This window comes from Chaetodon auriga, chromosome 12, assembly GCF_051107435.1.
Source record: "Chaetodon auriga isolate fChaAug3 chromosome 12, fChaAug3.hap1, whole genome shotgun sequence".
NCBI classification, from domain to species: domain Eukaryota; kingdom Metazoa; phylum Chordata; class Actinopteri; order Chaetodontiformes; family Chaetodontidae; genus Chaetodon; species Chaetodon auriga.
This window is the reverse complement of record NC_135085.1, coordinates 16,332,815-16,350,648: the sequence shown is the minus strand read 5'-3', so window position 1 is coordinate 16,350,648 and position 17,834 is coordinate 16,332,815. Positions and strand designations below refer to the sequence as shown.

The 17,834-nt window shown below is 41.1% G+C and overlaps 1 protein-coding gene across 1 annotated transcript in view; it reads left to right on the top strand.

Annotated features, from left to right (window-relative positions):
- The window catches only part of LOC143329631 (voltage-dependent R-type calcium channel subunit alpha-1E-like), a 53,857-nt gene that overhangs the window by 14,581 nt on the left and 21,442 nt on the right, over positions 1-17,834 (top strand). Inside the window, exons 5-18 of the mRNA XM_076745618.1 lie at positions 9,204-9,307; positions 10,117-10,275; positions 11,893-12,083; positions 12,175-12,278; positions 12,366-12,481; positions 13,739-13,792; positions 14,867-14,947; positions 15,070-15,279; positions 15,415-15,527; positions 16,009-16,121; positions 16,269-16,400; positions 16,711-16,780; positions 17,197-17,314; positions 17,697-17,764. Coding sequence (XP_076601733.1) covers positions 9,204-9,307; positions 10,117-10,275; positions 11,893-12,083; positions 12,175-12,278; positions 12,366-12,481; positions 13,739-13,792; positions 14,867-14,947; positions 15,070-15,279; positions 15,415-15,527; positions 16,009-16,121; positions 16,269-16,400; positions 16,711-16,780; positions 17,197-17,314; positions 17,697-17,764 — 1,633 coding nt within the window. The remainder of the gene's footprint in view (positions 1-9,203; positions 9,308-10,116; positions 10,276-11,892; positions 12,084-12,174; positions 12,279-12,365; positions 12,482-13,738; positions 13,793-14,866; positions 14,948-15,069; positions 15,280-15,414; positions 15,528-16,008; positions 16,122-16,268; positions 16,401-16,710; positions 16,781-17,196; positions 17,315-17,696; positions 17,765-17,834) is intronic.

Below are 17,834 nucleotides of genomic sequence, written 5' to 3'. Positions count from 1 at the left end.
CTACTGAGTATTTGCGGCAGCAGGCTGCTCAAAATAAACTGCAGTGACCGTGTTCATCGTAACCAAGGAACATGTCACCCAGTGTAACAGTGTGGGTCATTGATAGATTGTCTGTGGCACAGAGGAATAAACTACAGTATATCAGGATGTGGCTACACAGATGGTATGTTAGAATCTATTCATTGTTGATTTTGGCCTTTTAATGGGATTTGTTGAGAAGAAAAATACAGAATATTTCCAGCTTTATCAGAACTATCTCACAGTGCCCACATCAGAAATATAACGTTCTTGTTGAAGGTCGGCCATATGTAACTCTAACAGAATGGGTTTGTATGTGCATATGTGCGTTTGGAGATACGCCTCCAAATGCTCTCTTTCAATTTGGAATTTGGTTGAACTCCATGATGAATTTCAAACTTCACTGATTGTATGAGAGAGAGTGAAAGAAAGTTTTAAATTAATGCTCAGCAACTGATTCTGCAATTAATTCTGACAGAATTCATTTTTACTTTACCAGGCTGTGGCTGGTGAAGCAAAAGATTAATTTCAAAACACTGATTGTCAAGTTATGTTGGTGCATTCATGCATGTGACGCTGCTTATGTCAACGTTTATCAATATTGTTGCCATGCATGCTCGTACTGCATTTTAAAGGCTCCTAATGCCTACGTGCTGTGCCTCGTGTCTGCCACACAGTAAGCAAGGGCTGACCCTATAGGCAGGCCTTTATTGTTGATATGTTGATGTTATTTTCCTCTATAAGCATATACATTTAAACCCCACAAACATCCACAGGAAAACACACCACATAAATGCAGGAAATGTGTGTTTTCGTGGCACAGTCAGGCTCTGCAGTCAGCAATAGGTGGGTGGATAAGTGGATTGGCAGTTGTGTCTAAAACCTGCTCCGGTTCGCCCCCAGGACCTCTGTGAATTAAATGTGAATGCAGCGCTGGAGATGTTATGCAAAGGCATTGAAAGAATGGATGGATGGTAGAGAGAAAGAGAGAAGAAAGGACAGCGGAAACAAAGGGGGAGGAAGAAAGATGGAGAGAGGGACCCAACAACAAAGATAATGAGAGCGTTCATTTGTTCCCCTTAAGACTGGGGTTTAGTGAATTAATTGTGCAGGAGTTAAGCTTTGTTACCAGTGGTGTACTGCTTATGGCTAAGTGTACAGTATTCAGCATTCAGGGAAGATTGCTGTTGGCGTGTTGACATCTCATTTCAACCTGACACCCACATCTTTATTTTTCTCAGTATCTCTTATTTCTCTGTCTGTCTTTCCATCTCGCTGTTTTCTCTCTCTCTCTGCCTCTTACATAAAAGGCACATCAGCATCACGTTTACAGACCAGTTAGTGCGGGCCCGAACAGCTGTGTTTCTGACAGATTTCCACAGAATTCACAAGATTAAACTGTTCAGTCGCTTTTAATAATCCGCTCTGAACAGTTGTTACCGAGCAGCAGTGGTTGCTTCAGTGGGATGGTTTAAAAATGTTCTCTCATTAGGCATCCGTCGGATTTTGCACATTTTGCTTTCAGTCTCTCAATAAATGGCTCGTTAGCCAAAAGAAAGCACTGTTTGGTACAAAGTAACAGCTCATTTTTCACAAGCCTTTGACTAGTTGTGGATTTAAAACAGTTTTACCACATATAGCTGGAGCGGCATGTCGGAGAGATGATTTTCAAACAACTGGTTATAAAATTGTGGCAGTTTGCCTCATAATAATCTGCCGAATAATAACACTGGTCTTAGCAATGGTTAGAAATGGTTTTAATACGTTCGGCTTTGAAACCATTACAGTGTGTTGTAACTAACCAATTTTCCAAAGAAGGAAATTGTTGTCTGTTACCAGTGAACCCATAAAGCCTACAAAAAGTGTTGAGTGTTCCTAAAAATAGAGATTTGGCGTAGGATGTCACTCGAAGGCCAGTGGCTGAAGTTGTGTAACAGTTTGATGGAGTTCAGGGAGGTGGGAGCAAACTGTGGTGTGGGCGCAATTAAACAGTTTTTTCTCAATTAACTATAAGTTTCTGAATTAATCACTTGGTCTATAAAATGAATTAATAATCGAAATGGTTGTCAGCAGATAGACACATGAATGAGTGGACTCAAGGCTTCAGAGTGGGTGATGTCATGGTGGCGCCGTCCTCTGCTTGTTGTATAGTCTATGGTTTTGATATAGCAAGTTTCACCTCATTGTTTAGCCAATTTATTGTGTTGGTTAACTCTCACCGTTCTCATAGCATTGTTTTGGCTGTCACAGACATCTGTTTTTGGTGTAAAAACTGTAAAAGCTCATTGTGCCCTACCTGCTCAGCACCAAACAGCAGACAGACACAGTTAATGTCGAGCTAATGAACACAGTGAAGCACTTAGCCTCTAAAGAGACAGATATTTCCCTCAGGAGTTGGTAGAGACCAAAAGCAGAGCTAAAAGACAGTAAATATGAGACTTAAATTCATCAGACAGGCAGAAACACGCACACCAGAAACTGCTGGATGTGTAAATAAACAACTGTTTGCTAACAGGTTCCCCATATCAACTGAACAGTACTGAAAGTGAGTCAGTGATGTTTTCACAACTTGTTTCCGCTGCTCCTAAGTGGGAGCCAAGTGGCCTAAATCAGTTACAGCAGGTTTACAGAGTAACATTGGCTGAAAAGCGGTGGTTCAATGCCCACTCTGGTTTTAAGTTTCAAGCCTGTTTCACTTCCAGCCACACCCAGCAGTGAGGATGCTTAAAAAATGGGAAATTTCAGTGGTTTCTATTGACTCAACTGTTGAATTAAGTTCTTCCGGCGCGGCTGAAATCATGTCACATAGGATGCAAAATGCACAAAGTGGTGAATGTACTTTGTGCAGCACACAGATCATCCAGCCACAGCTGGTCGGTAACTGACGACCTGGTTTCCTGCCACCTATCTGACACATTTTCTGGTAGCACATATGCTGCTCTCCACTCTCTCTCTCTCCGTCTCAAACACACACACAAACACACACACACACTGTGACTCTCTCTCACTCTGGTGGCACAGTACAAGTAAGTCAGACTTAAAAGAAAACACACATGTGTCATAGAGGCCGGTTGGGAATAAAATCGAGGCCACTGGGCCAGCGCTGGCGGCATTCATTCCATTTCATATTAATGAATTGCTAGAAGCGAATCTGCTGGGACACTGAGCTCAATTAAAATCCCTAATCTGAGTGAAGAGTGTGTAGCAAAAAGGACCACAGCTAGAACAACTTCCCCACAAACCAATTTAATTCACTGGGATTCCAAAAATGGTCAATTATATCCTGCGGCAAACAGATTGGCACAGGTGGACATGATGCTTTGATTAGCAATAAAATGTCTCCCAAATGACGTGCGTGTGCTTGTTACTCCATTTAAAAGGCTGAAGGTACGGATTGTTGCCAGTGAACCTGTTGCCCTCATGTTGTTAAATTAGTCCTGACAACTCCCTCATCAGACCTAAATGATATTGATCCCCTGCTGTGCCTGCACACTGAGCCCCGTGTGTATGTGACTCTCAGCATCTCATCATGTTGTATGAAGGATATCAGCTTTCCTTTGTTGCCCCAGTCTGCTGTCCCTCTTACAGAGTGTGACTCTTTGCTAAAATTGTTGCTTTTTAGACAGCATGAATAATACAACTGGGTGGGAGTTGGGAGTGATTCATTAGCCATCTGGCACAAAGACAGACACACAGGAGTGAGAAAAGACTTATACTCTTGTGTCTGTCATTGCACGCCAAAGCAGTTTGCATCTGTATCGTTTCATGCGCGTGTGCGTAAATGGCCAGACTGACCTACTAGAGGGTCCCAGGGCAAACATTTGCTGTCACCACATCCTCAGCTCTCTCCTGTGCGTTGTATATGCACCATATCAGCTCCTATCAAGTTCCCATCTTGTACAAAACACACAGCAGTACATGGAAATCTTGTTATTTGCCTAAAGACCCAAAAAAACAACCATTGCTGGGTTACTTCTGCCTGGCCCTCCTTTTTCTGTGCGTTGTGTTCATTTGTTTCCATTTAATTAACAAGACGTTTATTTAGGAACACGTACAATGTGAGCAAAATATAAACACAACATTCACAGTCTTTAAACTAGATTTTGACACAGTGCCCACACATTTGCACCCACACTCGAACCAAATAACATTTAAATATCATTTTGGGACCCTGGAGCTCGTTGCTCCAACTGTTCATAAGTTCAAACTTAGTGTAGCTGTAAGAGAAGTATTTACTTGAGCACTACATTTAAATTTGTTGCACCACACAAACTGTGAGATTAGTTGTAATATTTACCACCAATAACTGTCGTATAGCCAACTGAATTAACTGACAAAGCTAACATCAGCTTACAAATTTATGACCTCATTTAGAGTGAAGGGCAAAAGAGGTAGTGGGACATAGTTGACACAAAATACTGATAAATAATTAATGTGGAAGATTTTTAAATTGTATTTCAGAAAAATAATGGAATATACCTCAATTTACAAAACATTTTGCCAAACATGACAGGCTAAAGGACTGTGAGGTTAGCATAAAGAGATATTTGCCCACTCATTCACCTGCATTAATACTACAGAAACACATTTTCTGTTGTATGCCTTCATAGAATAAAGTCATTGCAACTACCTATAAATTTTAGAAGTTACGTTACATCTTATATATGAGAATTGATTGCCTTCGATGGAATGGTGCTACAGATGTTTTTGTGGAATTACACAGAAAGGTGCTACTTGCTGAGACATTGCTGAAGTTTTAGGAGTGCAACTCCATTTAGCAAATAACTAGTTCGTAACTAGTTACTTTGAACCAAAGAAGGATTTTTCCATGCAAACTTAGGAATGGATTTAGAAACAATTGGTGCAACCCAATCCTGGAGGTCTGAGGTCTTAGCCTCCAGGGCAGATTGGTAATTCAGCCTTGTGTCCCTCCGTACATGTTGGTCAATTAGTCTGTTCTCTCTGTATGTAGCACATGTTTGGCGTTGCATTTAAACCCACCCGTAAACGCCTGTTCCACTGCACATCTGTTACCTCAAAACTGCAAAACAAAAGTGCTTCCAGCCATGTCAGTGACTCAAAAAACTGATTCAGAAATTAAGAGTGAAACTTTCAGACCTTGTCCACATCGTTTGCATTATTCCAGGGATTTTAAAGGACGGCTGCAGTGGTCTCAGCCCTTTTTTTTGTTCTCATAATGGAACTGAACGAACAATAGCTTACAGTCCCAGGTGGTTTTTCTTTGGGAAAACATACACCCAGCCATTTATTCTATGACTAATAGTGAATAAATGTCTTTTTTTTATGTAATCCCAATTCAACAGAGCAATATTAATGTCGCCATTACACGCGTGGTTTACGTTTTTTCCGGGTTTAATTCAAAGCCATTAATTTGTTGATGCACTGTGTTGATGTTGAGTCAACTGCACATTACCATATGCAGAGCTGTGCTGAAATGGTGAGCAACGTGATCCTGCTGATTACTGTAGTTTTTGGTAGTGTTCTTAGTGTAGGTGGAGGTGTGTGGGAGAGGCCGCATTCTGTGCATGTAATGAATCCAGCCTCTCCAGAGCCAGTTTGGTACAATACTGTGCAACAGTGCTTCACTTAAAGAGCCAACGAGGAAGAGATTAACCTCTCACTATGCACGTTAACTTGCTGCCAGATTGTTACAGTTGAATCTGTAGATGTGTGTGTGCAGCTGTCCTCTGTCCTTCAGTGTCTCTTTACTGTGCTGAAAGCCCTGTTAAAGTGATCATATGGGTGTTTGTGTTTCTTTATGCAGAGTGAATTTTCACTCGTCCAAAACTGGGTTTTTTATGCAGGACGCAAGGCAGATGAAATTTACTTATATAGAACAATGCATGCAAGCTAAAAGCTAATTTTAAAATAACAAAATATAATATGATATGAACATATATACAAATTTAACAATTTACAGCCATGCAGGTTATTCTATGAGGCTGTACTTAAGCTTGAATCATCTACATAATTATTATGGGATCATTGTGGAACTAGTGGAAGCATGTAGATAAAATAAAATAGGGCCTAGAATTAAACCCTGTTGAACTCCATGTGCATTCATTTAATCCACTTCAGAACTGCTCCCCCTTGTCCCACCCATTTTTCGAGTTTATCAAGCAATACTTTGTGTTCCCAAAGAGGTTAGATGCAAATTTGTCCGTGCAGCATCTCCAATAAACTGTATATATCACAGTGGACACAGAAAGACTACAAAAATGTTGATTGCATGATTACTGATTGTGTCAGTCAATTTTGTCTCTGCATGAAATCAATTTCTAAACTAAACAAAAGAAAATGGCCACTGTGTGTGTGTAGAGATGATTCATGAGCCACCGCAAGCAGACAGAATATTTGCTTTAATTTTGAGGAAGCCTCCACTGAATTGTTGTGCTCAAAGTGCAGCCTTGAAGGAACTGTGCTGCAGCCTGCCTTTGTTCAGCGTGTTTGGTTTGAAGGCTATTTCCACAGACTCCCACTCCTCTGCTCTGTCTCAGTGTCTCTCGCTGTGTCATCTCTTTGTCTCACTCACTCACTCAGTCACTCACTCGCTCACTCACTACATTGAAATGCACACTGAAACCCAGTTACTGCTAATTACCACACTGAAGTAACAGAAAACCACAAAATAAGAGAAAGACAATTAGAAAGACTTCATTTATGTTAATTATTTGTTGTGTCGCTAAATTTACATAAAGCTGATTTGATTTTTGACTGTCGCCTGGTTATTTGTCGTTATAACACTTGTCCACACGTGCCCGATTTAAACATAGGAATAAAATCAGACTGGCATAGGTACAATATTTCAATTAGGTTACAGTCGGCTGCAGTTTCAACCTTATTCTGATTAATAGAAATTTGCATAAATGTTTTCAAGGCAGTTAGAACCATATATGAGGTGTAAACTCGAGGAGTGTGCTCAGCCTGTTATTCAATTCAATTAAACTTAATTGTCCTTTTACTAACACTTAGGTATACAATATAACAAAAAGCATATACAGTGGCTGTGCAACTTACATGACATACAGTACATACGATAGTGCAGAATAACAGTGCAGGACGACAGCAAACAACTGCAGAATTGTATTGTATCGTGGGGTAGAATGAATCAGGAGGAGTTGCAAGTGATAAATAAATAATTTGATAATATAATATAATCATGTTACTGTGTCAAATTTGATACTAGTACTGCTACTACTAATAATAATAATATGTAATATAATAACATTAATATAAACAGCAATATACAATTTCAATCAATAATAAATAATGTAATTTAGTAGTACAATATAATACAACAATGCAATACAACACAACGTATAATAATGATAATAATAGTAATAGAATAATGATAGTGTAATAATGTATTACATATGATACATGCAATAGTACAATATGATAAATAACAACAACACAAACATGGTTATAATGTTTTGTGATGTCATATTTGTCAAGTCTGACACAGGACTGGTTCTACATACGGTTTTTGTGATGAACGACTGATCAGTTAACGTTACAGAAGCTTGCCACAACTCTACCTGCTCAGGTGATACTGCTGCATTCCTTCTACTTATGTAATGATCCTACTTCACTGCTCACTCAAACATGCCATAACTATTGGCCTTCTGCCTACTCTAAACCAATTTGGTGCAGTGCAGGACAACACAGGGATTTACTGTACTGCACTCTCAACTCCAAAACTTACATCATCTGCCATTATAAGCATATTTGGGGTGTTTCGTATTGAGTTGTTCTGATTTTAGGCATCAATATCCGTTTACTTGTAATGGGAAATCACTCTGCAGCATTACTCGTGCAAATTTGAAGATGCTAGCTCACATTTTAGCGTGCAAAGTAAGAGTACGCATGACAATCCTTTGATGTGGTCCATTTTTTTTAGATTACCTGTAACCACAGCATCAGTCGTCCTGCACATGCTGCAGCACGAACACTGGTGGTAATGGACAGTGAGCTTTCACTGCTTCGAACAGCACTTTCAGGTTTATCTGCAGTCGTGTGAACGTGTCCTCGCTCATTCACTCGCTCATTCGGCCTCTCTCCCTCCCACTGCTTTCAGGAGAGATTCTGCGTGGGCTTACACTTGAGTTTCTGCCATGTGCTTTCTACCCCTTCCTCACACACACACACACACACACACACACACACACACACACACACACACACACACACACTCATTTACCCTCCCCCACATTTCCTACCACTGGCCAAAGATTTTATGAGTTTGTATGTTTGCATCGCTCTGTGTGACAGAGAAATGGACAAATCTTGAAAATAATTATGATTTCTAGGATAATTTTCACTGCTCAGTTTGAATATTGCTTAGCAAATGAGCAGTAGATATTGACCCTCTCATCTCGTCTCTCAGCGAAAGCATTAATGATTACGGGTTGTCAAATTGGCTTGGTTGATGCTGACATGATTTCTAAAATGTCACTACACGAACATGTTCAGTTTTTTGGCAGGGTTATTGCTGCACTTTTGTGTTGTTTGATAAGACATTATCTTTTCCCTAATTATAAAAAAAACCACAAAATCTGCTTTTACCATTGCTACAAGAAACATTCAGATGTGATTTCTGGTGCACGTTGGTTAGAGATTGCCTGTCGGTCGCTCCTGATGCTGTTTTTCAGTGTTTGTGTGTAGGTGGAGGGACATCAATGTGTGCGTGGGCAGATGTGAGTAGAGATGCCTGCCAGGTGTATGTGGCTGTGCATTCTTTGTCTCTCACCATACAAGTCTGCTACACTAAATGGATATACTGTACCACTGCATGACATCAAATCAGTCTATTTTTTGCCTTTTTCCTTGAAAATGACTCATCGCCAATACTGTCCTTGAGGTACATCCATTTGTTGCCCTTTACCTATTTTTGTCATTAAATTTGTCCGACGCCACAGCCAAAAACGTTAATCTTGGGAAGGGAAAGAAAGACTTTGTACCAGATTTAGCTGCTAATGGATGTTTTTTTTAATATGTCCCTGTTGCATTTTCTCTATTTTTACCCAGATGTCATTTTCCTTTTCAGGCCAACACAACTAATACCTTGTAATTTAGCTTAACAAAATAATGAAAGAAAGATAACAATGCGTCTGCATAACCTCTGAATCAAGTATCCAGCATAATGTGTGTGTGTTTTCCATCAGGATCTTGGCCACTGCTGGTGCCCACATGAACATCCCAGTCGACCTTCGGACCCTGAGGGCTGTGCGAGTGCTGAGACCTCTCAAACTCGTCTCCGGGATCCCCAGTGAGTCTGTTACTGACCTCTAATCCTTCACCGTAAGGTCGAATAAACTGCCATAATACTGCAAATAACGAGTGATTTGCAAGTAATTTGTCGGACTTTTCAGTTCACGGATCTAGTCACTGGAGAATGTGTGTGTGTGAAGCTATGAATCCTATGAATGTAGCACTGATACCGGAGTCATTCTTCCCATTAAACAGCTTAAACCCACCTATGTATTTGCCACATCCAGAAGCTGCAAGTCATTGGCACCTTTGTTTAATACGAACCTGTGAAGAACAGCTTAGACAAAACATGCTGAGACATGTTGAAAAGCGCGCATATCGCAGTTTTTGCCGTTCTTGACAGCTAATTATCACATTTATAGTAACAAGGTTGTGTTCGGTTTTTTTCATTTTGAGGCTGTGAAGTGTTCAAAGCTAAACATAGTCAGAGTTTACTGAAGATGTTCTCTTTAATCTCAGAAATGTAGTTTTGGTGGAATTAACTAGTTGGTTATTAGCATGAATTTTAGCAGCATATTGTCTCTTTATTCATCATATAAGCCACTTATTAATGCCTTATTCCTGCATGACCATATTATACAACTACTAGGTCATTAACCAAGAGATCTCCTTCTGTAACCTCCTAATTACCGCTTATTGACATTGATTATTGATTGACCAAAAACATTTCGGTACACCAACAGACAACAAGATAATACTTACAAATACTTGGCTGGAGTTGGACTTTCATTTACATTAATGTGAACAGGAACAACTCTGTGCTGTTATTCTTTATTGAGATGTCTTTTTCTTTGTAAATTCTTTAAGGCCTGCAGATTGTGCTGAAGTCCATCATGAAGGCCATGATCCCGCTGCTCCAGATCGGCCTTCTCTTGTTCTTCGCCATCCTCATGTTTGCCATCATCGGTCTGGAGTTCTACAGCGGGAAGCTTCATCACACCTGCCTGCCATCTGTCGATATCCTCGGTACGGTCCACACACACACACACACACACACACACACACACACACACTGCTAACAGCCTCATTCTGTTGCAAAGCGAAGAGGGCAGTCCACGCACCACATGCATTTTGGTTTTATGTTCGTTTCTTGTTTGAACAGCATGAAAGTAAGTAAGACACAAGAGAAACAGCTTTGCATTTGGCCCGAACTTAGTGCAAGTTTTTTACCAAAGTTTTCACCCTTTACCAAAGTTTTGACTATGATATCCAACAGTTTGAGTGTATAAGGATTCATTTTGGCTTGACCATCTCACCATCTGTGGGCACCTCCTGTCCTGAGGTGTGGCTGCTTTTATCAGTGCTTTTAGAAGATTAGAGTCATGCTTTGTTTTTGTCTTATTTAAGATGGCTTTACCAGCAGGTATACCACCTATGTGGTTTACTCATTGTTCTCGAACAGGGGGTGTGAACACATTTATTTGAGAACCTGAGGCTTTCGTAGATTACAGTAGCAGTGAGCTCAGAGGTATTATTAGAGTTGTTGCTGGCTGATTTAGCTATTGCTTAATTACTCAACAAGCCACACCACAGCATTTACTGTCATTTCCCATCTCAAAAATGGATTGAAATTAAAAAAAAAAACTGCCTGAGTTCTCAGCAGCAGGAGAAGATTTTTGCAAAGATATAACAGTACTCTCCTTTGAATAAAAAATGATGTCTGATTTGTCTTTTTCACAAACAGTTACATCTGTAACATCCATTTACATCCACTCCTGCTTCATACTCCTTCATTGTAAAATATGCAAATATTGTTCATTTAACTCGTAGTTTCCACATCACGCTGTTGTAAGTTGCGCGCTTGACCAATGACTGGCTGTGATGTCAAAAAATCATGCTCAAACATACGTGTTTTTAACTGATTTAAGCTAAGCACACGTCAGCCTGCTAGTGTCAAACTCTGCACATACATCCTTCTACACAGTGAAGCAAAACCCATGTTTGAGTGGAAGGGGCCCTTAAAATGCATTTGCATTATACAGAATGCATAATATGCAATTAAGCGCTTATTTAGTTGAATAGCAACAAGCACAAGCAAAGTGTTTCCTTACAGCAACAGTTCAACATTTTGGGAAATGTGCATATTCCCTTAATGTCTGTCTGTTCAATACGACGTTATAGCCAGTTACCATTTCGCTTATCTTAGCATAAACGCTGGAAACAGGGGGAACAGCTTACCTTGCTCTGTCCGAATGTCACGAAATTGGCATATCAGCACCTCTGAAGCTCTTTAATCAACACGTTCTTGTTTGTATCTTGTTTGTTTATCCTAAACCAAAGTGTGAAAAGGGTAAGCTGTGGTTTTAAACAAGTGTCACATAGCAGATGGTTGGAAAAACCAGGACATGACTTTGGTGTGAGTCGTTAATGTATACCATATGCACCATGACAGCTTGTGGTCTGATTCTGTGAATGGAGTTCACAGAATTAAAGTGGTCAAGTAGAATATAATATCTAACTCATCAATAGTAGCCACAGAAAGTCGGTTTCTAGTTATATCAATGTTTATTAGTGGGGATGTTATATTTATATATCTGCCAACAAAAGACTTTAACAGTCATTATGTTCTTTTTTTTTTTGTAGAAAATGAGACTGTTGACTCGTCAGAGCTGGCGTTCGCCTGCGGAGTGAGGAAGTGTCCAGAGAGGTACGACTGCAATGACACCTGGATCGGGCCCAATGACGGCATCACACAGTTCGACAACATCCTGTTTGCTGTACTCACAGTCTTCCAGTGTATCACCATGGAGGGATGGACGGCTGTTCTCTATAACGTGAGCTCAAGTGTTCAGTTCTGAACCACGAAACAATCACGCAGTTGTAGTAAATGCGTAATAACGAATGAATGAATTTCATGATTTTCAGACCAACGATGCCTTGGGTCCCACATGGAACTGGATATACTTCATTCCTCTCATCATTATTGGCTCGTTCTTTGTGCTCAACCTGGTGTTGGGTGTCCTGTCGGGGTGAGCGTGTCCTCCTATGTGTTTAACATTGGTGTTTCCGTGTGGACTATGCAACGTGAAAGCAGTTTATAATGCTTCCCTCTTCAGAGAATTTGCCAAGGAGAGAGAGAGGGTGGAGAACAGGCGGGCCTTCATGAAGCTACGCCGCCAGCAGCAGGTGGAGCGAGAACTGAACGGCTACCGAGCCTGGATAGACAGGGCAGGTACTGGGCAGCAGAGCAGCTTCACATCTGCAGACACACACTTAGTATACAGCGATCAAGAGGCTTACAGCGAGTGAGCAGGCAGCTGTTGATGGATGCACATGATTGCTGCTGAGTGAACCTGTGAGAGTTGCACTGATCACTCAATCACCCGAACCACCTCGAAATTGGTGCTATCAGTCCAGATGTTTTTCAGCTATCATCATTGAAGGGTTTGTTCACAACAGGCAAAATCTGAATAAAGCTGTCTGACAAGCAGAGGATGTTTCCAAAATGTTTAGATGGTTCAGAAATGATCTAAAAATATATCTTTGATAAGAATGTAAAGGAAGTACAATGCAATGATAACTCTGAGAAGTATGTTTTTTTCATTCTCTTGCACAAAAATCCTGTGAAGCCACAACTTGTTGTTACACTTCGGCTTTTTGTACAAATTAAACAGCTGTTTCCGCCTGTTTCCAGTCTTTATGCTAAGCTAAGCTAACTGGCTCCTGTGCTCTCAGCCATGAGAGTTGTATCAATCATCTCATGACACTCAAAAGGCAAGAAGGTGTATTTCCCGAAATGCCAAACCGTTCCTTTAATTTAAGGATAAATTTAATTTCATTATTACTTTGTGAGACAGAATTCAGATGTACAGATACTGCATGAACACAATAATTCAGCAGCTACATCAGTCTCTTTTCCTCTCTGCTACAGAGTTTTTAGACCTACAGTAGAGTAGCTCCGTTGAGCTGCACAGACACACACACACACACACACACACACACACACACACACACACACACGCACACACACACACACATGCACAGTGCTGTAATGGCAATCTACATTGCTAGTCTCCCACGCAAGTAGAGGGTGAGAAAAAGGTGATACTGACTCACTAACTTAAATTTGTGTGCATTTCTGTGTGTGTGTGTTTATATGCATGTGTGTGTGTGAGTGTGTGTGAGAGAGAGCTGTGGTGCATATTTATGCGTGCATGGATGTGGGTGAGTGTGGGAAGAGAGAGAGAAAGGGGAGAGAGAGAGATACTGAGAGAATGTAAGAGGGAATAAGAGCTCTTCCTCTAAAGAAGGTCACGCTGGCCTCTCAAAGCACACGTTTAGATCAATTTGGCCTCAGTTCCTGTAAATGTTTGCAGACATCCTAAAGAATACAAGCCTGCACTGTATATATCCATGTCTGATGGTTTAAATTGTGCTATAATGAAAACAAATATGTCTGTGTATAACCTCCGGTTTTATTGTGTTACAGAGGAGGTAATGCTCGCAGAGGAGAATAAAAATTCAGGGAGATCGCCGTTAGATGGTGAGTTCACACACTTTAGACGAATCACACTTACACTGAATGGATCTATGTTTATTACACGTTATATAATGGCCACAAAACCCCTCTGGCCACACTTTATTAACCGACTTTAACTGCACATGGAAGCATGTCAAACTTGCTCCGGTCAACAGTTTAACCTCCTCTGTACTGTAAGGCATTGTGCCACCTGCAGCCAGTAACCATAGCAACAACACTGATGCTTGTTTTACCAGTGAAGTCTCAGCGGTGTGAAGCTAAAGCCCCTTTCCGACATGCACTTCGTGACGTGAACATGTTGGCAATTTAACATGTCGGTCTCATGAGTCACTTTTACTTAAAAATCACAACCGCAGTCTGACTGCACCTTGTGTTCGGCCTCATTGAGAGCCGGCAATATTATTATCGCTCAATTATCAACTCTTGCGCGCAAAGAAAATGAAATCATCTTAATAAAGGAAGGAAATATTGCGAATGAGTCTATTTTAAGTGGATGAGGAGATCATCAACCATCATCAGACCTGCAGTGCCCCTCCTTATATTTTCAATTTAACTGCATGAAATCCAACATTGCATGTGAACAAATAGGAATTAAACAAGAGTCCCAACCCGTCATGGCTGTGCACCACTGGATATTATAAAACAGACAGTAAACCGAAATGAAAGTTATAAACTGAATTAATGACTGATGAAATTGATGAGGGAGAAGCAGGTGCGAACATTGATTATTAATTCAGGCATCAGCGGTAAAATACGTTTTATAATCCATCCCTGATTCATCCTGTGACAGAACTGAGAACAGTCTTCTTTCTTCATACCAATAAACTTTTCATCTCACCTCTGTTCCCCAGCAGTGCCAGTGCTCTCTCTGGAGATCTCTGAGTAAAGCCATAACAAACATTTACGCAACTGAATGGTGAAAAACCATCGCTGTAGATAACAGCAGCCACGTACTGACTCAGGGGTTGAACTGACCACAAACGCAGCTTCTCTTTGCTCTTTTGGTTGGTGGCCATATTAGTAGGATGTTAAATTGTGAATCAAAATGGGAATGAAGTTTATGTGGAACATTTTTAGTGCTAAAGAGGGCGAGTAAGAAGACCGGTGCACGGAGAGGAGCGCCAGGGGACGAAAAGTTTACAGACACGTCTACAGCCAGTGAGTGACGAACTCTTCTCTAAAGCTACTTACACACTGTATGTTTGACCTGCTGTACATGTGACCCTCCAGCCTTCGTATGTTTGAGTTCTCTCCTGCAACTCTCCGTCTGTCTCTCTCAGGCATGTCACGATCGAGGATGAACTTCCGCAGCGGCCGGCGTGGCCCCGCTGCCTACCTGCGGCGTAAAGAGCGCATGTTACGCATCTCCATCCGCCGCATGGTGAAGACAGACACTTTCTACTTGATGGTGCTCAGTCTTGTGGCTCTCAACACCATCTGCGTGGCCATCGTCCACCACAACCAGCCCAACTGGCTGACCATCTTCCTCTGTGGGTTTTTTCTTTTTTCATTTTCCTGTGGTTCACTGCTTAAAAAATAATTCATGCCATGTCTGATGATTGCTTTGTTTGTGGCAGACAGATGCCTCCTTCTCCTGATTGCTTTTTTTGTTTTCTCATCTGTAGACTATGCAGAGTTTGTTTTCCTGGGGCTGTTTTTGGCTGAGATGTTTTTGAAAATGTATGGTCTGGGTTTCCGGCTGTACTTCCATTCATCTTTCAACTGCTTCGACTGTGGGGTGAGATCCTTTGTCTCTCATTCTGACTTCATATTACACTTGATAAGAAGAAAAATGGTCTTATATTGCAGGAGAAAGTGGAATTTCTGCTACAAAATGAGGAATTTGGGTTATCCAAATTAACACCATAGCCACCATATATATAAATACCCTATAATATCAACCAAAAATAGATTTAAAAAAGAAGCCAGATCTTACAAATAAAACCTTCAGATTGAACCTTGAATCGTTGAGCTTTAGCTGTTAGCTGTTAGCCATCAAACGAGCAGTTTAGAGAGGGCCACGGCATCAGCTCCGACAAACGGTTTGGATCAATAACAGTGCAGCATAGATTTGAGAGGGTATTACGCACACTCCAAAATAACTACATCTACTTTCATTTAGCCCAGGTGAAAAACAAACAAAAAAAAAGGTTTTGTTGATGCTACATGGAGCCTGCAGGACCTGATTTTTTGTTGTATGGGTTTGACGTGTTTTGTAGGTCATTGTTGGCAGCATCTTTGAGGTGGTTTGGGGCTTCTTCAGGCCTGGCATGTCATTTGGGATCAGTGTGCTGAGGGCGCTGAGACTTCTGAGAATTTTCAAGATCACCAAGTAAGTGGGACAGCATGTCCAACAACAAGTCACATTTACATGAAAAGTAATACATTTCAGCCATTTTGGGCCTGTAGGATATTGACGTGTATATTTTCACAGAGCTCTGTGGCCAAAGACAAACAGTCTGTGATTTCTCTCTGTCAGATACTGGGCCTCTCTCAGGAACCTGGTTGTGTCCCTCATGAGCTCCATGAAGTCCATTATCAGCCTGCTTTTTCTTCTCTTTCTCTTCATTGTGGTGTTTGCTCTGCTGGGGATGCAGCTTTTTGGAGGGAGGTGAGTACAGCCTGTCAGAGCTGACATCCTCTCAGTCATCGAGAACAGCTTTCCTCTCCGTTCTTGATTGGTGGTTGTGATTTTCATAGACCATTTTGACCTATATATGTAATCATGCCGCAGTTTTGAAAAGGTAGCGACGCCCTGCAAACTGAACAGCGGATTCTTTCAATGGCGTCTATGATGAAGAGGAGAGGAAATGACATGTCCGGATGAAAATAGCTCTGCATCCTCCTCCTCCTCTTCTTCTTCCTCCGCCTATTCTTCTTTGGTCGTATCTGACCCTGCTTTCTATCTGCCTTCCCTCTAGGTTCATCTTTGAAGATTACACTCCCACCAACTTTGACACATTTCCAGCTGCCATCATGACAGTGTTTCAGGTTTGGCTCCCACAGATCCCCTCGTTCTGCCTGCTCTCCATGACACATTGCACCCTGGGATATTTCTCACCCCAGGCGCAGATTAAACAACTCTGCTCACTCGCTCTCCACCCCCTGCCTCCGCTATCATCCCACACATCCATGCACACATATGCGCACATGAATATCAGACAAGTGAAACGTGAACAAATCCACATCAGATCTGCTACAAAACCAGCCGCACTGTGAAAGAGTGTTTTGATCTGCGCACATAGTAATTGCTGATGTTGCTGCCATGTTTAGCACCATATCTTGTACTGGTTTTGCAAACGGGGCATACATCTCCTGTTTGATTCATTTTTAGGCCAAAATTTCTCTTGAATCAAACATGAGCAATCTAATTATTTATGCAAAATATTCTGTGCATTTGCCCACAGATTTTGACTGGGGAGGACTGGAACGAGGTGATGTATAATGGGATTCGCTCGCAGGGTGGAGTACAGTATGGCATGTGGTCATCGATCTACTTCATAGTGCTCACCCTGTTTGGAAATTGTATCCTTATTGATGCTTAAAAAGTGGTCAGACAGCTTTAATATACAGGAGCATCTAAATCTGTACACACTCATTTGTAGAAGAAGTAATCAGATCCTTTACTTGAATAAAAGTAATGAATACTACATACTAAATCCTGCGTTTTTACTCTAGTGAAAGTATTGTGTCACTATCAGCTAAATGTACTGTCAGATAAAGTAAAAGTACTCAAAATTCTGTGATGAAGTTCCCCAAAAAAGAAAGCAAATGGAGCTTGAACTGAGGTTATTCAGTATCTGTTTCAGCCTTTTCAGTATGCATCTATGAATCGGAAAGAGGGGAGCACAAACTCTGACTGGTTCCCACAGTTTGGTGTGTTTGCTCTTAACTGTCTTCATGACAGACACACTGCTGAACGTCTTCTTGGCCATCGCTGTGGATAATCTGGCCAACGCACAGGAACTGACAAAGGTTTGCACTGTTTCTATTTTATAGAATAAAAGATAAATAGATTTATTTATACAGTGCACACCCTCAGACA